At 48.9% G+C, this 26699-nt stretch overlaps 1 protein-coding gene across 2 annotated transcripts in view; it reads left to right on the forward strand.

Moving 5' to 3' along the window:
- PARN (poly(A)-specific ribonuclease) overlaps positions 1 to 26699 on the forward strand; it is a 637089-nt gene that overhangs the window by 222289 nt on the left and 388101 nt on the right. For both annotated transcript variants that reach the window (XM_078663093.1, XM_078663092.1), the window contains exons 13-14: positions 9432 to 9509; positions 23328 to 23371. In XM_078663093.1, coding sequence (XP_078519219.1) covers positions 9432 to 9509; positions 23328 to 23371 — 122 coding nt within the window. The remainder of the gene's footprint in view (positions 1 to 9431; positions 9510 to 23327; positions 23372 to 26699) is intronic.

Consider the following 26699-nt stretch of genomic DNA (forward strand, 5'->3'; position numbering starts at 1 on the left):
CCTCCAGCACAATGCGCTACGGGTCGGGTTCCCCTTGTGGAGCCGGGCCGGGGTGAGGTGCCAGTACATGGCCAGTTTCACCGCTGTTTCCCTGCCTGCAGTGTTGCGTGTGGTGTGTGAGGTACTGTAGTATATATAGCCCCATTCCCTAGGTGTCCGAGCCCTGCCAAGTTCCGCTTCCCAACGCTTCTGACACGCTGTTTTGCCTGGAGTGGCTGGGGGCGTGAGCATTTTGTAGATGTCCGAAATTAGATGTCTGTCCGAGTCTTTTGTCATAAGCCATTTCTCAAAGACCGTCATCGGGCGGCCAACTAGAGGGGCGTAGACCGGGTTCGTGAGCCAGTGTCGGAGTTGGAAATATTAGAAAAGGTGAGGATTTGTTATGTCGTAGCCCTGTTTGATGTCCGAGAGGGTGAGAAAGCCCAGCAGATCGAAAAGGTCACCGGCAGATTGGCAGTTAGTGCCACGCCATTGCGAGAAGGCGTGGGGGGTCGTTACCCGGCGGGAACTCCGGGTTGTCCAGGATGGGGGTAAAGGGGGAGGGGAAGGTCGTCAAACCTCTTTTAACTGCGACCGTGTCCCAGACTCGCATGACGGTGCGAGTGATAGGTGATAGCAAGAGGTATCACGGCCGATGCTGCCGGAGGAGGAAGGGAATCCTCCAGAGGGGCGTTTAGGCCATCGCCCTGTCCTGAAATAGCCACCGTTTCTCGGATTCTGGCCTATGCCATTCCACCAAATAGCGGAGTTGGGAGGCCTGGAAATATTGCATGAGGTTGGGGACCCCAAGACCCCCCTCGTTTATGCCCCGATATGCTAGCCATTTATGTAAGCGCGACCGTTTCCCCTCCCAGATGAAGTGGTGGAGAGCGGCTTGTAGGTCCGCAAGGATGCCAGTTGGGGGTAGGACCGGGAGGGTTTGGAAGAGGTATAGGATCTTTGGTAGGACTGACATCTTCACTGCTGCGACGCGCCCCAGTAGGGAGAGAGGTTGCTTGGAGCAACGCGTAAGATCGGTCCGGATCTGGGAGGTGAGGGTTCTGTAGTTGAGAGCTATTGTCGACTCCGTCGAGGAAGTGAGGGTTACTCCCAAGTACGGGAGTTGTGTGGTCAGCTGTAAGTCGCCCCCATATGCGGGTGCATTCCTGCAAGGGTGGGCATTCTTGCCCAGGGGCAGTATCAGGGATTGCCCCCTATTGATTTTGAAGCCTGAGACCGCTCCAAAAGATTCCAGCTCCTCCATAAAGGCAATTCTCCGGTGATTTTTCCCGATAAGATTGGTAGACACATGGACGTTGAGCTGGATGTATTCGTCGAGATAGGACTGGTTTGTTCGGATTCGTGCGACAACTGGTCACACTTCTGCATTACCCAATGAGAATTTTTCACCCGTGATTGGGTCCTGAGGTGGTGCATACGTGTTTTGAATCGTGAATGTTTAGAATTCAAGTAAACCGAGATTAAGAAATTCATCGACGATTGAAGCGTTTACTTGTCAAACGGAGCTGTTGGATAGATCTGCTGTCCACTTCTGGTCCAAATCTGTGGGCAATATACATTCCACTTACCATGAATACCTAGTGTACCCTTGGGTTTCACGGTTTTGTCCTGATGAAGACCCCGGTGTAAGGTGTCAACTACGCCTACGGTTGTAGCTTGGGGGTCGAAACGTCGACTGCTATTTTTCTTTCATATCAGTTGACGCCACCACTAATTAGGATATCAAGTACCAGCGTCTTACACATGTTTATTGACTAAAATATTTTGGGAAATTAGTTGTCCCAATCCTGGCTCAGGGATCTGAAGCCAATCTATTTTTCTATTTTTTGTATGTCTAAGTTGCAAAATTTCTCTGTCACTTTAACTGTATATTCTTGCACTACTTTTTTCTTATCACCACTTCACGTTACCCTCCTTTTCTCCTTGGGGCACTATGAAAAAATGTTATAATTGTTTTCTAATGTGAATTTGGTTTAGCCCATTGTGATCAAATAGCAATGCGCTCTGATGGTTTTATATTGTGAATTAAAGTAACTAAAATATACTACGTTTCACTGGGACCCTCCTTTCTGTACTACCTCCATAAAGGCGGGCACCGAGCGGTCCGGGTGGTCGAGAGCGGCTATTATTTCGTAGGTGTAAAGGCCGTCCGTGTGAGGCTCTCGGCCGAAGGTGATGCCGTGGACAGTAGGGTTGTCCCGGATCTTTTGCGCAAGGGGTTCTATGTATAAAGCAAAAAGGAGGGGTGAGAGGGGGTACCCCTGCCGCGTGCCGCGCTGGATCTCAAAAGGGCTCGATCGGAGGCTACCCAAGCGGACCCGAGCTTGGGGGCGATGGTAACAACTGGCGATTCAGGACTGAAAGCGGTCTCCCAGCCGGAAACGCATCAAGACTCGCTGTAAGTAGGTCCAGTCGACTCGATAGAACGCCTTTTCAGCGTCGATGGCCAACAGGGCAGAGTCCGAATCCTGGAAATGGGCCTTGTCAACCAAATGGAGTACCCGTTTGGTCTTATCGCTGTATTGGCGATTAGGGACAAAGCCCGATTGGTCAGGCTCCAAGATCCCAGGTAGACAGGGACCGAGACGCGCAGCCAGAATTCCAGTAAAGAGTTTCAGGTCCAGGTTGAGCAGCGAGATAGGGCGGAACGCGGAGCAATGCGTGGGTTTCTTACCCGGTTTGGGTAGCACAACTATTTCGGCCGCCAGCATATCCGGGGGATTGAGCTTGGGCCTTCAAAGGAGTTGAAAAGCCGGGTGAGGACAGGAGCCAACAGCTGACTAAAGGTTTTGTAAAAACCGGCTGAGAAGCCGTCCGGCCCCGGAGATTTGATATAGCGGCTAACACCTCATCCAGACGGGTGGGAGCATCCAAAGCGTCTGCTTGAGATAACTCAGTGATCGCCGCCGACTCTAAATAAGCATCGACCTCCTCGAGGGACACTGTCGGCCGCGTATAGAGAGGCATAAAAGGTCCGAAACGCCTCCGCAACCTGGGTCTCTCCGTGAGGACTGCGCCCGAGTCATCTGTAAGGCCAGAGATTTTTGAACGTTGGGTTTTAGCTTTCAGGGCGCTAGCAAGCAAGCGGCCGTTCTTGTTACCCCCAACGTAATACGTATGGCGGAGACGTAGAGCAGCAAATTCCGCCCTGTCAGTGTCTAGGCTGGCTAACTGGGCCCTAGCTGCCTTCAATTGTCTCCAGACCCGTGGGGTGCAGGTGCGGCTGTGAACCATCTCTAGCTCAGAAACCTGAGCGGTGAGGTCGTCTCTTTTCACTTTACGGACCTTGGCCTCGGCCAACGCGATAAGTTCACCGCGGACCACTGATTTCAGGGCACCCCATAGAGCTGACATCGATGTCTCCGAAGTATCATTAATGGCTAAGTATTCAACGATACATTTGTCAAGCTGCTTAGTGACATCAGGTCGCTGCAGGAGGGTTTCACGTAGTCGCCATGACCCACGGGGGCGGCGGGGCGTAGGGATCGTGAGCGACATCTCCACCGCGTCGTGATCCGAGAGGGCCGCGGGCACTATGCAAACATCGCCGAGGGTCACAAGTAGCTCAGAGGAGCCCAAGTAGTGGTCTAACCGGGCATATGTGTGGTGCATGTGAGAGTAGAAGGTGAATTGTGTCGTGTTAGGGTGCTTGGTCCTCCAGAAGTCCGCCAGGCCCCTCTCCCGCAGCCAATCCGTACCGGCGGCTGTAATAGCGCCTGAGTCCCCATATCGATGCCCTGACCTGTCTTTATTCGTGTCCATAACCAGATTGGGGTCCCCTCCCAGGAGCAAGAGAGAATTAGAAGGCTGAAGTAACTCCGAAACTGCACCCTTCGGGCATAGATGGAGCCTATCGTCAGGTGTCGGTCTCCTATTAGAAAGGTGTAAGCTAAGAGACGGCCCTTGATCTCCCCCGCTTTGTCCCCTATTGTTCCCCGGAAGCGCCTGGATACTAGAATGGCCACCCCAGCCCTCTTCGTTGGGAGAGAGGAGAAAAACTGTTGAGGGAAGGCACGAGAGCGCATCCTGTGCCAATCCTTGGGCAGAAGGTGAGTCTCTTGTAATAAACAAATCTCGGCCCCGGAGTCCTCCAAGTATGAAATCACAGCCCTTCTCTTGATGGGGTTGTTCAATCCCTTCACATTAAGGGTCAGTACTTTCAGCCCAGAGTCTGCCATAGTAAGGAGGGTGAATGGAATGTCACATGATCAGAAGCACTCTTCTGTGGCAAGTGGAGATGTAGTGAGCGAGTCAGCACTGTAAGACCCCTCGATACCTTGGTACCTGAAGTGAGGGAGCCGGAGCGCCGCGCATGGGTAAAGACAGATCGAAAGGCGGACAAAGAGAAGACACTAGCTAAAGAAACAAGCAAGACAATAAAAAGACAAATGTGGATTATGGTGGTTCCGTCTTTGGCAAACCCCCTTTGGCACACTGGTAGGTAGAGCAAGCGAGTTCGCCCAATGAATCCCCCGGCACACTGATTCCCACCCTGGATCCTTCCCCCGGCCCCACCCCCCCTGACCCCAAGCCCAATCCCAACTGCCCCCCGCCCTCCAGCCCCAACCTGCAACTCACCAACCCCCGGTCCCCCCACCCGAACCCCAACTAGGAATCCCCAAATGCAACCCATTGTCCCAGGTTTATCAGAACGTAGTCCAAACCTGTGGAGTCTCAACGTGGAGGAGTATGTGGCAGTGGCAGCCCCGTCGCCCCCCCGCCCGTCCCCCCAGCCCTACAAATTCAATGCGATGTAGGCAAGTTCCCTTTAGTCAGCGACTCAGTGTCGGCTCGATGTGTCTCTGACCACCTCTTGAATGGCCGCTGTTTGTTCTTGGGCTACGATGTTCGGATCAGGCTTAAGGTCCGCCGTGGGAGGGCGTCGTCGTCGCAGCCGTTGCCATCCGCCCCGTTGGAGCTGCGTAAGTCCCTCCTGTGACCGTCGTGGTGAGTCCTCTCCCGGCAGCTCATCCCCCGCAAGTTCGATGCCCAGCAGTGTACACTTGTCTCGGAGTCAGCGCATTTGGTGTAGGGCCCCTTTCCATTTAAAGACCAATCGAAATGGGTGACCCCAGGAGTAGGGCACCCCATTGTCCCGCAAGAATGTTGTGGCCACCCTGAAAGCCCTCCTCTTCTGAAGGGTGATTGCTGAAAGGTCCTGGAACAAGGCCACAGGATGGCCTTGGAAGTGGAGAGGTTGTTTCTGGTGGGCCTCCTTCAGGATTCGCTCCTTTAGGGGAAGTCAGGGAGATATGCCAGGATGTCCGGCGGAAGGGGCAGGTGCATGCCGCGCCAGGCCCTACCCTGTGCGCACGATCAATGCGATCGTCAAAGTCAGCAGGTTCGCCAAAAATCTCCCTGAATAGTGCCTGCAGATAACAAGTGACGCTGTTCCCCTCGGCTTTCAGTGGCACTCCCCGGACGCGTATATTGTTCCTCCGAGAGCTATTTTAGAGATCCTTCGTATGTGCCTGGAGGTCTACCTGTTGCTCCCGGAGGCGGAGGACTTCTTGCTGCAAAAGTTCAACCTCCTCGCTGCTGGCCTGGCCCCCTTCCTCCACCGTGGCAACCCTCTCGCCCAGGTCGTCCACGTCTCGACGCAATTCACGCTGCTCCCCGGCCAGCTCTTGTTTCAAGGCCTGAAAGTCGTCTTGCAGAGTGTTGAATAGCGATTCCAGGAAGGCTTTAGTAATGGGGCCCCCACCGCTCTCCTGCCCCGGGGTGCTGGTTGGTGCCGCTGGCGAGGGGGGTGTCTCAGTCTTCTCCCCCTTTGTGGCGCTTTTGGCTAGCATGTCGGGGATGGTGCGGCCTCCCCTGCGCCCTGTATTAGCCATGTCTCTTCCGCCTCTGATCCCTGAAGGGAAGGGCCAGTCAGCGTCTGGTGGAGCGGGGCGTAATGTAGGGGTTTCCCCCAGAGGGTCATTTAGCTCGGTGGTCCCCGGGGATCTCCACGATGTGGGCCGGCTTCTCCCTTAATGCTTGGTAGGCACCCAGTCTCACCCGGTGGTCCCTTTGCGTGACAAGCGGCCGGGCACCACCGCTCCTCTCCTCACCTGTCGGCCCCGACTTCAGCCACTGGAGTGTGATGCTCACTGGTCCGTCTGTGTCTCCTCACGACAGGCTCCGACCCTCAGCGTTTCTGCATGTAGTCTCCTATCTGCCGGATGCCAGGCCTTCCCGGGTGCGAAGCCCCGGCCTCAATTTATGCGACAGTCCGCGTCGCCAGTGTCTGCCCCAACGCCCTGTCTCAAACCTCTAGCGCCGGTGGGCCACGGGGGTCAACGTCCATTCACCGAAGCGGGCTCTCGCCACAAGATCCGCCGTCTCCCAGTAGAGCGCGAGCCTCCGCCGGGTGAAAATGTGTCTCGGCCTCACCGCTCCACGCGTACCAGGCCCGAAGCCGGGGCCTCGATTTTTGCAATGGCCCGCCGGGGCTCCCACGGGCGTCACCGCCTCCGTCCTTGGCCGCACACCGGTCATGGTGGGTCCCGGCTGTCCGTGTTGGGTCCCAGCCGCGGCGATCGCAGTCCGCTGCTCTAGCCGACACCCGGCAGGCCCCGTCTTCACCAGAGCCAGCTCAGCAGCCGATTGCTTGCGGCCGCCATTTCGCCGTCTCTCCCGGGCTGGCTCCCGCTTTGCGGTGTTCGCGGCTCTAGCCGGCGTTTCAGCACACACCGGCGAGCCAGAAGGATAGCGCCAGAGAGCACCGCTCAGAGAGTCGCAGAGCTCACGTTATGAGGGGCTTGCAGGCTTTTAAAAGGGCTGTGTGGGGTTCAGGGCTGGGGAGCCTCGCGGAACACGTCTGGTCAGGCCGCCATCTTAGCCACGCCCCCCACAATATTTTTTAGAGCAGTCACGGTCATTCTAAATCGGAGGACGTGGGATAGGTTAAAGAAAGTAAGGTCAATGTGCATGTATGGCATGTATATATGGCTCCGGGCTGGAGGCAATGTGAAGTTGCCTTGGAGTCTGATGGCTCCACCTACTGGTGCATGAGTACTGTTGCTAGGAAAAGTTCTAGATACGGGCTAGCACCTGGGAGCAATTCAGAGGGTGAGGACTTTAGAGTATCCTCCAGAAAGAGTGCTATCAGATATAAATAACTGGCTCATTTCTACCAGGCAAACAGAAAATTATCAGAAAAACTTCACCGAGTTTTTGAATGAATGAGTGGAGCTCAAGAAAATGACATTGTGCAAACGGTGTCTGGTGGTTATGCATAACGTACTGTTCTTTGGTGCAGCACACTGAACGGCGATAGGGGTTCACAGGGATTCAGAAGGGTAAGGTGTTCCTCAACTGTTTCAGTGCTTCAGTTGGAGAAACTGAGTTTTTATATTCGTCTTGAATGGTGGTGGTGAGGGTGCAGTTTAGGGGAAAGCGGATGTCACTGGTGGGATCCCAGCAACCTGAAGGGCTGAAAGTGTGACCAGGTACAGGAGGATTTGGGGGCAGACTGGTGGTTGGCAGATGTGAAACTACGAGTACTGAATCTGATTTTATCGTGGTACAGGTACATGGGAAAGATTCCATGAATTCTTGTCAATACCAGGGTTAGCACATGGTACAGGTGCTGCAGTTGGAAGGTGCCCCCATAGCGTTTTGTCAGTAGGGGGAAGTGTTTATCTGTCTGGAGAGGTTGCCAACAGGAATGTGTCAGCTTATGATCTTAAAATGACAGTCTACAATTTCTCTGTAAATGATCTAGCAAGGCACCACTTGACAAATTCCACTTGCTTAAATCAGAGTGGTAGTTGCACTACAAACTGGATGAACCCTTTTCAATGATACCACAGAATACTGAAGTAAAAGAATATTGAACACATTTAATCAAAGACCTACTGAAGAAGAGACTTGATTGGCACGAAATGCACTGGAGCTATATGAAAAGCATTGATTCAATGAAATATAATTTTGAAAAGAGTACTTTTATCAAAATGGGAGTCTTTTTATTGTCTGTATGCACTATGACTAGATATGTGGAGCAGGTGTAACTTTTTAAAGAGGCAGCACAATTTTTAAAAAGTGCTCAGAAGTAAGTGGGTTTGATTCGTGGGAAGAATAATTTGATCTTGCCACAGAGGAAAGCATATAGGCTTAGGCCTACTAGGAGGTGGTTTCGGTACTCTGTTCCTCAAAACGGGTGCCTTGGGTTAGTGGGCTTGGAAGTGGAGTCTTGCGTGTTTCAGTACTTTATATCTGGATGCTGTGTAGTTCTCAGGCTGGAAGTGGAATCCATCGGACTTTCAGCCAGTTCAGGGTGGTGATAAGAAGCTTGGCATGGAGAGACGGCAGAAGCATTAGCTATGTTTTTAAGGAGAACCGCAGTAGAGAGTGGAGTAATGAGGAAAAGATTATTCCTTTAGGTGTGATGTCAAATTTCAAATGTAGCTATTAAGTTAACTAAGGAGGACATGCAGTGAGAGAATTGGACTGGATCAAGGACTCCAAACAGTGGTCCCGCAACAGGTTGGCAGCACTTGAGGAGCTCCTATGGACAGGAATGGGTTGGACAGATTGGGGGGCGGGGGGGAAAGAATGTAGCACAAAAAGTGTGATGCCAAAGGTGCTGAGTACAATAGGGGGTGAATATGTTTGCTGAATGCAACTGAGAGGTTAATACATAAGGATAGAGAATGTCATGGTGCAGTGAAGTGGCATATATTTGTCGCAAGTGAAAGCAATTTCTCTACAGAGTACATCGGAGTTAAGATTCTAGAGGGCTAACCGGGTTGTGTCCACAAGGTGATACAGGTCAATTGAATGCAAGGTATTATAACATTTTTTAAGCATGATAATTCAGAGACTTGGCAATTGTTTGCGGGTATTTAATGCTTTCCCTCTACTGTAAGTAATCTGTACTAGACATTCAAGACTTTGTGCCTAACCAGGCTCGACTTCTAAATGTTTCCACTGTGCTTGGAAATTTGAAACTTTCCATTGGCACTTGAGACCCAATTTACATGCAGTGGTGCACTTGGTGTTATGCTATCTAACATTTGTTATCAATAGCTGGGTAGGGTATGTTTGTGCCCCAGGAATATCAGGACTGAGCCTCTACCAAGTAACTAGCATCAAAGTTCACATGTAAATAAGTGGAATTAAAGCTGACTTTTTGCTTCTCTAATTTTTTGTTTGAACATTCTTCTAAATGTACATTTTAGTTAAACTCTGTGACAACACTTATATATTTAATTTTGCTTTATTGTGCCCACAATGCATGGACGTACGCAATCCTGTATTCACTTTAAAAGTTACTATTAATACAACTACTTTTAAATTGAGTAACTTTTTTTCTGTTTAAACTGTATAACTTATTTTCACATGGCAATTTGACATCATGTAAAAGTTAAATGCATAGAGTAAAAGAGCACTTTGTAGTTCTTCAAGCAACTTTGTTTAATCAAGTGCTGTGCACTTTCCTACCTTAGGCTAAACTTGTAGTCGGCCACAACATGCTGTTGGACGTCATGCACACCATTCATCAGTTCTTCTGCCAACTGCCTGAAGTAAGTGGTACATTCAATTTCATATTGTTCAAAGTAGATGGATTTATTGCACAGTATGCATTCTGTTAACATGTATAATATTCTGGCAAAAGCAATGAAGTGCAAATCAAGCTGGCTTCAATACAAACCTCAATGTGGATGTAGTGTAGAGGTAGCACAGAATGGTATCCGTGCTATTGAGTGACAGGACTGAGAGCTTTCAGACAATACTAGAGAGTGCAAATCGCGATGTGTACTGAAAAAAATTCTTGCCCTTGCACACAAATATTTCGTGGTAACAGTTTACGTCTTTCCCAGTCATAGGTCTGGTAGATGGGTGATCAGCCACCCCTCCACAAAATGCTCCTGTGGGTGGCACAAACACAGAGGGGAAAGCCACAAGTAAGAACAAGGCATCTGAAGTTGACTTGAAAGCCATCCAGTCTGGATTGGCTCTGTGGAGTATTGTACGGCATGTGGTCTGTGATTCAGGAGGAGATGTCCTGACTGCTGGGGCAATTTTTAACTGTGCTTACTTGTAATTTTATTTGCGCTGTTAGTCATCGCGCTACAGAGCGTCTTGGGCTCATTTTATTTCGCGCTGCTTCCTAGGTGTCGGATCATTAGGCCGGGGAATCAGTTTAGGCTTACCTGCATGTTAATTTGGCTTTCACCCGCACTTGGCGGGATACAGATAGTGTAGCGGGTCCGACCGCCATCTTGGGTGGGGGTCAAGGCTGGGAGCACTTCGGGCGCCATCTTGCTGAGGGCAAGGGACGCAGGAGGCGGACTTCCGCTCGGTCGAATACCAGATAAGGATGGAGACTCAAGCGCGCAGCGGTTGCGCGCAGCGGGCGCGTCGTAGGCGCGCCGGAGGTGCGCCAGAGGTAAGCCTGTTTGCGCCCGTTCGCGCAACGGGCGCGCACAGGGCCGCGTCCCCTGGTCCATCGCTCTCTCCCCGCCTAGTCTATTCTCGGGCTGCCTTACTGGAACTAAGACCGACTCAGGCGCCCCTGACTCGGAGGGTTACTGCTCTAGGCCCCTCTCAATCGCTGTCTTGCGGACTTCTTAATGTTCGGTCGCTTTGTAAGCACCACATAGAAATTGCCTTTCTGATTGAATCTTCAGGGCTGGATGTGCTATTTTTAACAGAAACCTGGACCCGGGAGGACTGTCTAGTCGAACTGGGACTGGCGGTGGAATTGGTATCATCTATAGAGAATCGTTGGGTCTTTTCAAGCTTAAAATCAGTGAGGTTTCGGGCTTTGAACTGATGGGATTCTCCATTAAAAACCTGGAGAGAACACTACTCGCAGGGGTGTTACGTTATCGTCCCCCGGGCTCTGCTCTCTCCCTACCAGATTTTCTTGATCTGATATATGATCTATCGAATACTCACTCTAAGCTGTTGGTCCTGGGGGACTTCAACTTATGGCAGGGCGGTCCATTGGATGGGGCGTTCACGACACTTTGCCAAGCTTTTGGTGATATTCAGTTGCAGCAACTGGTTGGCTCTGCGACCCACAGGGGAGGTCATGTTCTGGACCTGATTTTCGCTGACGCTCAATCAGTAGTGGTCAACGATATCCTACGCCAATGCTGGACCGACCACGCACTGGTGGCTTTCTCCCTTTGTATAGGGGTTTATCCCTCTGAAGCTGCCGGGGTAGGATTATCGAAACTGGGTAGACCTTGGTCCCGAATTTTTGAGTCACCTTTACTGCCCTCCTTACTGCCAGACAATTTTTGTCTGAGCAATTCGGTGGAGGATAGCTACCTCTCCTTGTGTCGGTCTATTACTGACTCGCTAGATAGGCTGGTGCCCCTCCGTAGGTCTCGAGGGAGAGTGAATCGTGCTTTCCCCTGGTACACGGAAGAGCTACGATAGCTAAAGTTGAGCTGCAAACGTGCTGAGAGAGCCTGGAGGAAGGAGTACTCTCCCTCGGCTAAGGCCTCGTTTAGGCTCGCATTGCAGGGCTATAAGGCGCAGATTAAGTTGGCAAAGGCGACCTTTCTGGAATCCACCTTGAACAAGGCGCCCAATAAATCTCAAGCCCTGTTTAAAATCGTCAGGGACTTGTCTCACCCAGTGTGTGTGGCCAACACGGTTGTGGCGTCGCAGGCCCTGTGCGATTCCCTGGCGGGTGCTTTTGAGGAGAAGACTGCAAAGATCTTAGAGGGCTTAAAAAACCCTCTGTCTGCTGCCCTTGGTTTGGGTGCTCCGGTCAGCCCGCTCAGTCGACCCCGGCCATCCGGGTTTTGCCCTGGCTCGGGAGCTCCGAACGGGTCACCCAGCCGACCCCAGCCGTTTGTGGCAGCTCTCACACAGGGTACTCTTGGCTCGGGAGCTCCGGTCGGTCCGCCCAGTCGACCCCAGACGGGTTCATTTGTCCCCAGTCTGGGAGCTCCGGATGGACCACCCAGTCGACCCCAGCCGAGTGACCCAGTTCCTTGCTTGGGAGCTGCGGAGACCCCCTCCAGTCGACCTCAACTAAGACGGTTTCCTTGTCCCTCCTTTGAGGAATTCTGCAGCTTGGCTCACACGGTAGCCTCGGGATCTCCGCTTGACCCACTACCTCCCAAATTCTGGAAGGCCTTCCACGCTGAACTCTTTCAGCCTCTGCATTCTATCTGTCTCCAGTCTTTGGAGTCGGCATCGGTCCCCGAATGCTGGAAGTTAGCAATAGTGTCACCTCTGCTCAAAAAGCCAACGCTGGACCCTGCTTGCCTTTCTAACTATAGGCCAATCTCTCTGCTCCCATTTCCTATCAAGATCATGGAAAAATGGGTGACCCGTTCGCTCTCAGGTTTCCTGGAGAACATCGGTTGGTTTGACGAGGCACAGTTTGGCTTCCGCCCCGGGCACAGGACGGAGTCCGCACTGGTATCCGTACTGGACACCCTTCGTTCGCGTGTCGACAGTGGTCGGGCAGCCTTTAGTGCTGCTCGACATGTCGGCCGCGTTCGACACGGTCTGCCATCAGACCCTTATCAGGAGACTAGAGGAGTGTGGGGTCACAGAGGGGGCAAGAGACTGGCTGACATCTTACTTGGGTAGCCTGCAACAGCTGGTCTCGCTTCCTCCATTCTGCTCTGAGCCAAGGAAAGTTGGACAGGGGGTCCCACAGGGCTCGGCCATCAGCCCTATACTTTTTAACCTGTACCTTCGCCCCTTGGTCCAGCTTATTAAATCTTTTGGTGTTTCGGCTTTTAACTATGCCGACGACACCCAGCTGGTCTTCTCTCTGGAAGGAAATAATGCAGTTCCGCTGGAGACATTTCACCGCTTTATGGCAGCCACAGCGGACTGGCTACGGGCCAATTCCCTCCAATTTAACAGCTCAAAGACGGAGGTGCTTTACTGTTCCATAGATCGGATCCCGCGAGCTCTTCCTGAGAACTTTTGGCCTACCTCCTTTGCCGAGCCAGTAGCGGCGGCGGAATTCTGCTCGCAACTTGGGGGTGATCTTCGGCCCAAATTTACAGCTTGATCTGCACGTCAATAAAACCATCTCTACGTCCATGATGCTGTTACGCATGTTGCGTAAAGTTCTGCCCCTTCTCCCCGCCCAGGCCAGGCCGGAAGTAGTCCGCAGTACCATTCTAAGTCGTTTAGATTACTGCAATGCGCTACTTCTGGAGGCCCCTAAAAATCTGGTGGGGAAGTTACAACGGGTGCAGAACATGGCCGCCAAGTTGGCTCTTTCTCGCCTAGGTCCAGCTCTTCCACTCTCGCTTTAAGAGACTTACATTGGCTTCCGGTTTATCTGCGTGTGTCGTATAAAGCCGCGTGCCTGGTGTTTAAGGCAGTACACCAACAGGGCCCAATACCACTGCGGAATATGTTTGCCTGGTACTCTGCCTCGCGGCCCCTTCGTTCCTCTTCGGCACAACTGCTGGTGGTCCCGAGGTTTCAAAGAGTTAGGATGGGTGGCCGCTCATTCAGTGTTGCAGCGGCCAAACTTTGGAACTCCCTGCCTCTTTCTCTGAGAAGCCACAAGGACTACCTGCCATTTAGGAAAGCGTTGAAAACGCATCTCTTTCCGACTATTGTTTGAGTAGTGAGAAGTGCAATCTTCCCGAAGTTCAAAGCGCCAGGATGCCCTCTGGGTGACAGGTCTGCGCTCTACAAGTACACAAAATAAATAAATAAATAAATAAATGTCTGTAGCAAGACCATAAAAAAAGAAGAAAGGTGACTGCATGTGCTCCTACCTATTGGGAGGCACGTTATTTCCTTTGTACTACACCTGCATCAGTCTTGCTACTTTTACTGTTTATTTTGCCAATCACCCAATACACAGTAGTTCAACCATCTGGCATAACGTTATTAGCTGCCGATATAAAGAAAACAAACTATTTTCACTAAATTTTAATTTACTTTGTAATGTGTTGACAATAAAATTCAGAAATAGCTAATTTTGTTGTTACAGGTTTCCGAAGCATGTTTTTACTACATCTGGATAACAAAGGCACATTTAAAAAGTGAAATCACAATTTTTAAGTGAATAAATATACATTTCTTTGTGTATATATTTTTACTAGCATCTTCAGATGAAAAGAACATTCAGCTGGCGGGGACTGCCATAGAAATTACAACCCAACATGGGTAAAATGCAAATGGTAGTTTCAGTGATCAAATCGTGGAAGCGATGTAAAATAGCTGTTGGACCGCAAGTAAACTGGATCCCTGATTTCACCAATTATCCTCTTGCTTTCCGCAAACCCCAACTGAAGAAAGACAAAAATGCCTCTTCCCCATGCGTCCTAAAGAAGCAAACCTGGTGATTTAAAGGAGAGTTGTTTTAAATGCTGTAGTAAAGAAATAAAATGTGAGGTTCTGCAGCCCTGCCAGTCAGAGGCCCAAAACCATCCAGCACAGTGTAAGGGATGAGTTAGGAGGGCTGCCGCTCAGCTTAACATATAATGGTTTCCAATTGACATTCTGTAGTAAATAAGTTATGTTCATATTACTGATCTAATGTCCGTAGCAAGTATGGTCCTCAAACTGATACCACTGAGTAGGTGATAGACACTCCGTCTTCTTCCAGTAATAAGTAAGTCAGTTTTGCGGCTCCTAGGCATTGGAAAATCATATGACACTCGAGTGAGGTGACTAAACATACGTTGGTGGACTTCAGACCCTATAGCATCACTTCTGGCAATGAGGGAATCTTGTAGAGCTAGATGCTGTGTTAATTCCTCCCAGAAGGGATGGACAGCTGGGCACTCCCACCATGAATGAGCCACCTCTTCCAGTGCTTTGCACCCTCTCCAGCATCTAGAAGAGGCATTGTGATACATGTGATGTAATCTGTGGGTAGTGTAGGGCCAACTGTACCATACTTTGTAATATATTTCCCACCCCAGATTTGAGATGGAGTGGCGTACATCTCTGGGCAGCCTCTCCCAGCGTTTATTCATAACATACGGTCACAAAATGCATCCCCACTCCCTTTATGGTGCTATGTTGGTAGAGCGTCATGCTCTAGTAACATCTTATAGAGACTGGACATCATACCTCTGGTGTCTACCAGTTAAGTTTCTTAGCTCTGATAGTCCTGTGATTAATCTAATGGGTGTCACCCAGTGTCAGATCTGAGCATAGTGAAGATGCTCAGACTTCAGCAGATCAAATGATGTCTTGCATACTAAAAAAGTCTTGGGGGCAGGATTGTCATACATATCAGATCATTCTACAGCTCCCCTCCCTACATTTGTGAATGGTTTGACCCTCCTGGGCAGGTTTAAAAGCTGCATTGTAATGATTGGGAGTACAAGGGGATCATGGATCACTCCCCTACCAACTGTAATTGAGCCGCTGTATAATAGTGGGGAATATTGGGAGCAGCCAGACACCCCCCACCCCCAACTTGGTTTCCAGTAATATCTAAGACACTAGGAACCTTTTCCATTCGTATGAAGGACATCAGTAACTGTTGGATTAGTTTAAGGTAGAGCCCAACCTTATCAGGAGGGCTTGAAGGAGGTAAGGAAGACTTGGGAAGACGTTAATTTTTATTGCATTAATCCTACTTAGCAAGGCTCAAAGTTCTGGAGAAAATCTATGACCGCTGAGAGAGTTGCTCAGGTAGCCTAGTATTAGAAGTATGTCATGGGTGTACAGTGAGATTTTAAATTATTTGGCCCGACTATGATTCCTGTCCCAGCTAGAGATTGCACAATCAAACAGGGTAGGGATTCTTTAAAGAGGTCAAACAGAAGTGGCGACAGGGGCTTTCCTACCTGGAGCCCCTGGAAAAAGGAAAGGGGTCAAGACAGCCATTCAGAGTGACCAAGGCTGTGAAGTGCGCATAGTTTGAAAAGAGCATCCTCAAAAACAGAGCTCCCCGTCTGTCCTTTGAAGAGCGAGACTCAGAAAAGCACCATCCACCATGTTGAAGGCATTCTCTACGTCCAAGGGTAATAGGATCACTGGTATGTTCTTGACGGAGGCCTTCAAGTGGCTGTCTGTCCGAATTTTATTGTGGGTTTGGCGTTCCTCGACAAATATGTTGTGGTCAGTGTTCACCACAATCAAAAGCAACTCATTGAGGCGGGTGGCTAGGATTTTCGTGAAAAGCTTTGTGTCAATATTTAAGAGGGCTATTAGGTGATAGGACGCACTGCGCTGGCACCATTATTGGCCTTCGGTAGGATTGCAATAACAGCCCCCCCTTTAAAGTGTTTGTGCCTGTGTCAGCGCAGTGATTGAATATGGCTGCAAGTTTCGGGAATTACTTAAATGCGTATGTTTTGTAAAATTGGGCCGGGAGGCCATCCACGCTGGGAGTTTTAATAAGTGCGAGGGTTTTCCTACCTTGTTTGACCTACTTGAGTTGAATCCAGCCCACTAGTGAATCCCTCTGCACGTCCATGAGCCTGTGCCATTGTACCCTCACCTGAAAGTTGTCCTGACTGCTCCGAGCAGGGAGGGGGTAATTCAAAATAGAGATTAGTATAGAAGTGTCGGAACACTTCAGCCCTTTCTGCATTATCACCCATAGGCACCCCAGAGTAGTCAAGGATCTCTCTGATGTACTTCTTTTTCCTTTGTCCTCTCAGGTCCTTAAACTGGCTGCTCACTTTATCCCCATGAGATAGGAGTGTTTTATTAGGTTGAGAAGGGATTACGTTCACATAACAAATCAATTTGACCTATTTCATCCCTCATTATTAGGTCCCTTAACAAGGAGTGGAGTCGCTAAGTGCAAGGGCATATCAGTGTCCCCAGGTCCAGCTGGAACAAGACAAGAGCATGGTTTGAGATCACTACGGGCCCATTCTCCGCCACGCAGATCATTCCCATTAGGATAATGGTGAAGAAAATGTTATTGATACTGGACTGTGTATAATGGACATGAGAGAAAAAGGTATAGCAAGCAGTTGTTGCATGCATTGCCTGCCAGGTATCCCTTAAGCCTAACTCTTCCTGGCCCTTCGTCAGGTGTTTTGAAAAAACTGCTACATGTCCTGCTCCCTCCTTCCCTATACCTTTATTGGGGATCACACCGTATTCAGTAAACTGGCAAGAATAATCTACTTGAGCCATTCCGTACAACTCTTTCAAGAACTGAAAAAGTTAAGTCTTGTGCTGAACTTGGTGTGTAAACCGTGAAACGTGATTGGGCGCCCCTCCAATGACCCGACCATAATGAGTTGTCTGTCATCTCTGTCCACTTTAGTGTGGAAGATTAGAAGGTGGAAATTCCATTTCAGGAAGGTTGCTTCCCCCGTTGTAGGGGGTGTAGAGTAGTAGGCTGTTGGATACGCATTGTTTGTTTCACTTGGTCTTTCCATTGGAGAGGAGTCTACTGGAAGCCATTATCTGGGTAGGACTCCCTAAGGGTCTGTCATATGACTCCCCTTTTGATGGATTGCTTCAGACCTGTGCATTAGGCATGACTATCTGAACAATCTCTAGACCAGAAATAGAAGCTTGAATGAGATGTGTGCCTTAGACTGCATGAGAGCGTCTGTGTGGTGGACGTTGTCCTACCCCCCACATTCCTCCAACAGAGAAAAACTTAGAATAACAAACCATGAATTACTCAGTGGTGAGGAGATAGCCGTCCCCCCAGAAGGGTTGTTTGAGGGTGCCATCTGCCCCCAGTATCACCTGTCAGAGCCCGGAAGGCCCTCCTTCCCGACCGTACAAAGACCCCCGGACTAGGTACATTCCATCTAGGTACAGCCAGATGACCAGCGAGAAACATCTAGGTCTCTGCCCAGCTCCAGCTCGGCTAGCATAAGTCTGTATTGGGTAATATCCATGCCTATACACTGATGAGAGCAAGGAAGGAGGGGGAGCCAGCCGCCAGCATCTTGAGGGATTAAAATTCTCTGCCAGGCCTTCTCTGGCACCTGCGCGCAGATGACCCTGAAGGGGTTGCAGCACAGGGACCCCACCCATCCCCAAGCAGCCTGTACATCATGCCGCAAGCGCTCAAAGGTGCAGTACTGTGACAGACCGCATAGCCCTGCTTGCATGTCCGTAGTAAGTAGCAGGGTTGGAGCTGGAAGCCTTTCTTGATCCTCTGCGCAACATACATCAGTTTGCAGTCCAGCCCACTAGGGTGGCTCCAGTCCCTCAGTTCCATCCTTTAAACTCTGGGCTCCCTCCGGGGGCTGTTCTTCACACCCCACATAGCCTGACAGTTCCCATTCCGGCTTCTTTGATGGCTCCAGTTCGAGTTACCTCCATGCGGCTAGGGACCTAGACCCTGAGCTCTCCAGCGTAGAATTTCTGGGCATGTCCCCCACAGCCAGTTAGAGCAAGGCCATCGCCCTTCAGACCTCTGTGATGACATGCTTGTCCCCTAATCCAAAGGAGACCAAAAGCGTATGTCCGCCTGTATAGTATGCCCTCCTCTCAGTTTCTTCATGAGCTGTCATATCTGCTTAGTGCGGCAAAGTAAGCCGGCAGACGTCCTGGTAGACTGTGCAGGAGTATCTGTAAAAACTGACATCCCCCCGCCTTTTCAGCTTTCTGTAGGACTTTTTTTCAGTAAAATTGTGGAATTTAACAAGCACATCTCTGGGTCTTTGTTGTTGGGCATGTAGCTCGGAACCAGCATTATGCTCAGTGTCTACACATATGTTGGTCTGTCGATTACTCAGAAGAGAGAGTATTCCCACTAAGTTTCGAGATTTGAGTCCGGAATCTCTTTGCTTAGTCCCCAGAGCGTCCGGTAATCCCTTTTTCAGTGATTCTCAAGATCATCCAACTAAATTTCTTGTTTAAGGTGCTCCACCAGTGCAGCACATCATGCTGCTGTGGTGGGCTGCCCAGGTTCTACACCCTCTGCCTCCAGTATATGCTAGCGCACCGAGTCTCTGATCTTGGTTTAGCTGTTTTAGATCCTAGGTCCAAGTGTAAGTCTGTAAGCCCTTTGGTGAAGTCTTGTTGAAGTTCATCCCGGAGTTCTGCCTTAAAAATGCAGACACTCTCCAGCAGGTTTTATTTAGTATATGTCATGGTGGAGCTAGGCTCAAGAGGGAGGAGAGTCTCAACTTTTAGGAGTCATGTTTCGCGGCCGAGGTCTATCCAGGTAGTCGAGGAGACCACCACTGGGGGATTTGTTGCGAAGCATGAGGGAAGCCACCCCGCTGTCTTCTAAGTGCTGACGACCTCTCACTTGTCAAGGAGACATCACTGGCCTTCAGCGGTTTGCCCACGCAATGTGTACTATGACTCTCCAAATACCTCGATACCACTGGAAAGAGTCTTTCTCATAGGGGACAACTAGCCCACAGCACCATGAGCCCCATCGACCTCTATAGAGGTGTCTATCTTCCTGGACAAGAGAGTTGTGGCCAAGACCTCAGAGAACATCACGGTGCAGCTCTCCCTGTTGGACACTCGCAGTTAAAAGTAGAAAACTAGCTTATTCAGATTGTTAAAAAAAAAATGAAAATTCCTACAATATTAAGAACCTTAAGTAAGACCAGTTCTTTTTATGATTTATTTTCTCCATATAAATTATTTTAGAAATTTACAATAAAAAATTCTCAGACATCTATATAAATGTGAGTTCACTACAAGTTCAGAACCAAAACAAAAGCATATCCTACCACTTCAAGTCAGTCAAACACACTCACACACTCAAACACTAAAATAGAAAGCATACATGCTAAACATTAAAAACTGGGATATCAGTGTAGTATCATTTGCCCCATATACTATTCCCATTCATAATTTGCTATCCTTTTTTTTTTTTTAGTTAAGAGATCGTAATGACAAACTCCCAAACCATATACTCTTTATGGCATTACTGCACTTACAATGTCTTAAGAATGGACTTAGACACTGTAGGGGTACAGGGCTCATGCACCTGTACCCTCACCACTGGTATAGTGCACTCAGCTAGAGGGGTGGCTTACCTATGTCAGATCAATGGTTTGTAGGCATGTGCCATATCGACTCTTCACTTTGTTCTGCACCAAAGCACCCAGCCTGCAATGGCAGTGTGTGTAAGGTACAGGGCCTCTAAGGGTGGCAAAATAAGTGCCGCAGCCCTTAGAGGCCTTCCCTGGTCACATTGCCCTTGGTACCTATGGTACCTTTTTATAAGGAGCTTACATGTGGCCAGACAGTTGCCTATTGATTTTTGCAACAGCACAGTTTTAGGGAAGGAACATAGGCCCTGGGTACCTGGTTGGCAGGAACCCAGGGCCCACTCAGTCAAAGAACATCAACATTAGGCAAAACGTGGAGGGCAACCATGCAGAAGGGGCACTATCCTACAAACGATGACTGAAGTTATGGCAGGAAAGGTACAAGTAATCACTCAAAGGTGTTGGAGTTTTCCTAACACTTCTTTCTGTGGAGACTGCATCGGAGATACGTTTTGAATAGAGTGCTCTTTCCCTGTTCTAAAGCTAGTCCTCTAAAATGTAAGCTGAGGGGCCTTCAGCTTAGTTTATTGGAAAAATTAGGTTGCCCATTTCACTCTTGAGGTTTCTGAAATTTTGCCCTAGCTAATCTAGTAGCAGACATAATTGATTTTGCTGTAGTGTTTAAAAGTTGCCAGTTTCAAAAGGGGTACTAAGCTGCGAGACAGATTTCCCTACTGATAACGCTCCACTACGTATGCATTTTAATGCTGTTATCTTCCTTGAATGTTGCTGTCTTGATTACCACTTGATTATTTTGATTAATTGCTGTTGCCTTAGAAGCGTTTTACCATATGATACAGCAGTTTTATAAAACTTGTATGGCAGACTGTAAGTGGATGATGCAGTCAAGTACCTTGAAGGATTTGGTTTGAGTCTCTATGGAGGGAGCACTACCTTGATTGGATGACGTTAAGATAATTACATCTTGTCAGATGTCCAATACGGTTTTCACCCTGGCCGTTCAACAATGGTTCAATACCTGAACCTTTTTATGATTATGAAGAAGTATGAATAAGTATACAGTTGCTTGTTCTGGCACCATCTTTCTGGCATTCTTGGACCTCTTGTCTGCATTTGATCCCTGGGGATGGATATGGACATAGTCCTATTTCTTCAAGATCTCCACGGATATACTAAGGCAGCTGTACGATATGCAGGTCATCAGAAGGTCTCACACCAGTTCCACATTAAGAGCGGCGTCTGACCCGGATGCATGTTGGCTCCCTTCTTATTTAATGTATACATTAATGACCTGGAGAGGACCATTTTGGAGACCAAGGCGGATTTTCCCCAGGCGGGACGGCGCGGTCTCCCAGTCCTGCTGTACTCAAACTATGCCGTTTTTTGGGCTAGGACTGAAAGGGGTCTGCAAGTGTTTTAAACTCTTTTGTTCAATCTATGGGGAGAAGGACCTGCAGGTTTTTAACTCTAAATCTTTCATCATGCAAGTCGGAGCCCATTCAAGCAGGCCTTATAACTTCAAGATGGGGTCTACTTCGATTCCAAGGGCAAGTGCTTTTTCATACCTGGAGGTATTGATAGATGATAAAAAGAAATGTGGGCCACCAACTTACACATATGAAAAATGACCTAATCAGGAAGTCTGCAGCTTTATTTAACTTTGCTGATAGATTGGGAAAAAGACCGGTGTGTGCCATATTTAAGCTTTATAGGTCTTAAATGCATTTCTAAGGAACTATATGGCAGTGAAATATGTGGGTACACGCCCTAAATGACCTTCAAATTGAGGAAAATAAGTTTGGGAGACCGCTTTTAGTCGTTCCTCAGGGTACCCCCCTCTTTCAGTGTACCTGAGGAGCTTGGTATGACATATATCACTGATGATAGCTTATCTCCCTGTGTCTTTTTGATTGAAAATTTGGGCTGACGAGGGGATAACTTACAACAAGGTGATCTTAAAGGTTTGCCGGGCCCTTGATCATGCCTCCAGTGTGCCATTGTTCAAATACATTGAGAGAAGTTTAACACGCCTGGGGAGAGGAGACTTTTTTTTACCAACCCTGAACAGATAAATAAAGGGTTTAGAACTTTGTAAAGGCGGCCTTCTTTGTGCAACAGACCACGGCAAGGGAAAAGAAGCTCATGAAGCCCAGTGTACGGAGATTCATTATGCTAAAAAGCACTTTGACGGTTGAGCCGTACTTACTCGGGTTCATAAACACATATGATAGATTTTTACTGACCAGGTTTCAGTTTTACATTTTTCACCTTAGGGGCCTGTCGTTCTGTGGTTGCTATGGTCAATCTCCTCAGGATATGGTCAATTTTTCGATGTTTTGTAGTTGTTGTTACTTCCAGAAAGTCCTTTTTAATTCCGATTTTGGAAATGGTGAATTTTACTCCAGTGCATCCAGCTTTAATTTTCTTAAAAATGCTTATGGGTAGCACTGTTTTTTACGTGGTCAACTTTTTAAAATCTGCAATACGGCTTAGGTCTAGTTGTGATTAACCAGCTTATATTCTTCTGATACCTATTATGGCACCTTGCACTTTATATGTCATACCTAATCTGTTTGATTATTTCTTATCGCACGAGTTGTGATTTATGGTGCTAATGTCGACAAATCTCTTAATTGGTATTGTCTGTGTGGTATTGGGACCCCTGTATTTATGGATTTTCTTTTAGTTAGTCATCGTTTACTTGGTTTGTCCTCATGAAGACTGTTTTTTATTACGTTTTATTATTCTGTTGACACCCTGTTTGAACCCAAGTATGAATAGGGCACAGTGCTTTATGTCGGAGTTAGATGGTGGATGACTGGTAAGGCGGTATCATAGAGCCAAGATTTGTTGATGAGCAAAATATCCAAATGATTCACTCTCCATGGTTAAACGATTTCAAAGTGATGGTTAGCTGAAGAACTTAGATCGCTATGGCACTGATCACTCGGCCTTTGAGTGAGAAAGCATTACACGGCCAGCACAAATGATATCATAGATTTCTTTGCTGAAACTTTTCTTTGCTAGGTCTCACTTGCTGAAACCCAGGTGAGAAATCATGAGCATGTCCTATAAAATTACCATTCTATTTGTGATACATTTGACTTGAATAAGTATTAGGCCTACTCATTTGTTATAATCTGCTTCAATCTGTCGTATGAAGTTGCATTTCTGAGCAGTGTTGACATTTTTAGATATAAAAAAATGTATAGATGTAATTCAATACTTGTGCAATTGTGAGATGTGGAACTGGAGAAAGGTGATATGGTTTGCATCATCACCGGCCATTCTCAATGCTGTCATGTGTGGTCTGTCATTAAATCTGCAATTTCACCACTGAAAATATCGTAGTCTCTAAATGGATCTCTTGATGGACGCCGGTGGTTGTCCTTGGAATATGTGACCATTAATTTTGTGATTTAATTATTCAGCTTCATTTGTGCTCACCTATTACTAAGTGTTCCTTTTTGTGTACTCTAGGAGCTCAATGAGTTTAAAGAAGTGACAACCTGCGTCTTCCCCAGGTAGGTTTTGAAACAGACAGCTTGAATTCCATCTGAAATGCCAATGATTTCTGGGAAGGCTAACCTGTTCGTCTAGCCGAAATACTACACTCGCGCATTTGAAGTGTGATGTTTGAAAATGATTTGTGATCTGACTTCAACATTTCATTGCAATGAGTGCTCAATGGTTTTTCTGTAATGAAGTGCTCAGCTTTAGTATGTAGTTCCCTGAGTTTTCACAACAATCGTAGCGGTCTTCAAAGTACATTCAAACCTTTTAGACAACTGTTGACCCATACAGTTATTAGCATAAATTCTAAGTTGTCTTATGCGCCATGGAGGCGTTGGCCAGAACAAGAAGTAGCAATAGTTGGCTGGACTAGAAGGTAAAGGATGTCACTGAAGCACCAAGGTGGTGTTTAAAAAGTGAGGGTAGCAAGATGGGTGTAGTGAAGTGTGTAGACAAAAAAGATATGGTGATGGGGCAGCCTCTTCTGAACTACGAAGTCTTCCAGTTTCCTTTCTTCACTTGATAAATAGACCATACATAGTTTACGGCTTTATTCTTCCTTTGTGTTCTTTTGTTTTTTCTACCATCTCTCCCGAACCCAATTTGCTTATCTTTGTGTCTCTCAATTGTTTTGAATCATGTTCATGTCATAACAATGCAAACCTTTAGTGGTGGTCTGAACTTCACTGAACCTCAGTGACATATTTATTCTTTGATGCTTTTGCTTGCAAGCATTGTACCTTCCTGCCTGTTTTTTCTCCTTTTGGCATATGAACGTCTGTCATGATCTTATTATTTTCTTGTTTTGGTTGGCGGTCTCCAGTTTCTCTATTGTTTTGTAATGTATTTCGCAGGCCTGACGATAGTTCTCCAGATGAGAACTAGAAGACAAGCTAGTGTTTCTTTTCCAGATCTTGACATATTATGTTAAGTCGATTTGTATGGCACAACTTGTTACCTATGAGGGTATCCAGCTAAAGCAGGAACATGGGCGAGGCAGAACTCCTAGTTGAACAGCCAGGTCTTCAGGTTCGAGGCATGTGGGCTGCTAAATTCATATCTGTAGCATAGATCACCGCCTAGTGTTGGGTCCGGATGATTGCACATTGTTGTCCTGGAAGAGTCTTCGAAGTATCACGAGATAGGTGGCTCCTCCCCTGGACTACAGTGCGCATGGGCATCGACTCCATCCCCAGATTGTTTTTTTCCGCCATTGGGTTCGGATGTGATTTCGACGTCTCCTGTTCGGAATCGTAAAAGTTCTTTATCAAGGCCAAAAGGCCTTATTGGCACCGTCGGTATTGTTCGCGTTCGGTCCCGTCTATCTTCCAGCTCGTAGAGTCTGATATCCGGGGGGTCGTGAGACTCTTCGGTGATCGGGGCCTAGTCGACGCAGCAAGACTTCGACGGCATGGAGCGGAGTCCATTCAAGAAATGTCCCGTGTGTGGATCCAAGTACCCACACATCGACGTCCATCCTGTGTGCAACAAGTGCCTGTCGCCGGACCACGACGAGGCCAACTGTATGGCCTGTTCCAGATTTCGATCGAAGAAGACGATCAAGCTTCGGCGTGTGGCGCGCCTTGAGGCCCAGCGATCGGCTCCAGCACCGGTGGACATCTTTGACGACCCCGCGGAAGACGACCAAGTGCGTCACCTGCAGATTTCCCCTACCCCGGTGGAGGTCGAGTCCGAAGACGGAGCTGACGACCACAGTCCCGACATTGAAGAAATCGTCCAAGGTAGGGGACGACGACGACGAAGCATATGGGGCCATGGAAGATAGCTCGGAGGAAGAGCTATGCCCCGTTCGTACTATTACGAAGGCTCAGGTCACGGGATCGCCACGCGGCCTTACCCACGACCTTACACCTCGATCCACGGCCCCGCATTCCGGCTCGGCTACGGACACCTCCGCGGAGCCGTCATTACTGAAAACAAAACCGAAACCGAAACCCTCGGTACCGGTGAAAACAAAGATGGCCGACACGCCGTCGTCTTCGGGGACCCCCAAACAGGCGCAGGCGAAGAAGCCCATCGGGTCGGAGTCTACCAAGGGAGAAAAGCCGACGCCCAAGAAGACTGCCGAGCCTGCATCGGGAAAGTCTGTCGCGCCGAAGACCAAGGGGCCCGTTGACGCGAAGTCGGTGAAGGCCGCAGAGCCGAGGTCTGGGGCCGTGACCCCTACAGGAAAACAGATCGATCCGAAGCCATCGGCATCGACGTCTACGGTACTGGACAGTGATCGAAGCGCACCAGTCCCGAGTGCTCCTCGACCGGACAAACACAAGTCAGCCACGCTCGGGTCTTCCCCAGGGGGCGGACCTCGGACATCAGTCGGATCGACGAAACCGTCTGCTTCCTTTACGAAGCAGGTCTCGGACTCCCTCAAGCGCCTTAAGGACAAGGCTTCGGCATCGGAACCGAAGACTCCTTCCTCACCGAAGCTGACAGACGCACCGAAGACCACATCGGCACCGCTCGTCTACACGTTGCCGCCTAAGGTGGCGCCGAAGGCCTTTGCACCGCGGTCGGTGCCCAAGGACACCGTGTCGACGTCCACTCCGCCGGCTGGGACCGGGGGTCCTCAACAACCTTTGGTTGAAGAACGGTCGGAGCATTTCATCGATGCCGACACCGGCAAACTCACGCTATACAAGAGGAAGATTACTTCACAACTTTGCAGTCCTTTACCATTCCTTTGAAACGTAAAAAACCTGCAGCAGACACCCCAGTTCTGGTGGAGCAGATTCTTCCTCAGCATGGGCGGAGTGCAACACCTTCCCCCACATACTCAGATGGGGATGGAGGGGACCAAGATGAGGAGTACAACTTCCCTGCTCATACAGAGCCTGATGAGCAGCAGGAATCATGGATGGATACTGGTGATCAAGGGGACCAGCAGACGATCCAGGATCCACAGGTCTATAACGTGAAGCCGTCCCCCACTGAGGACTCTGCGGCATTTAATGCCTTAATTGAAAGGGCAGCTACAAACCATAAGGTGGAGATGCATGCTGACCCCGTGGAAGTGGACTTCCTTTTTGACACTTTCTCTACTGCTGAAAAAACTGTCAAGACTCTCCCAATGTTGAAAGGGGTCCTTAAGCATGCGGCAGACATTTTCAAGGAACCCACAAGATCCCGGGTAGTAAACCCACGCATTGAGAAGAAAATACAGACCGGCACCTGGCGACCCCACTTACATACGTGGCCAGTTGCCTTTGGACTCTTTGGTGGTCTCTAATGCCCGCAAGAGGGCAAACTCCCAAACGACGGGTGAAGCTCCTCCCCCACACAGAGTCAAAAGTGCTGGAGGCATCTGGGAATCTATAAATT

This window comes from Lissotriton helveticus, chromosome 10 (assembly GCF_964261635.1).
Source record: "Lissotriton helveticus chromosome 10, aLisHel1.1, whole genome shotgun sequence".
In the NCBI taxonomy this organism is placed as follows: domain Eukaryota; kingdom Metazoa; phylum Chordata; class Amphibia; order Caudata; family Salamandridae; genus Lissotriton; species Lissotriton helveticus.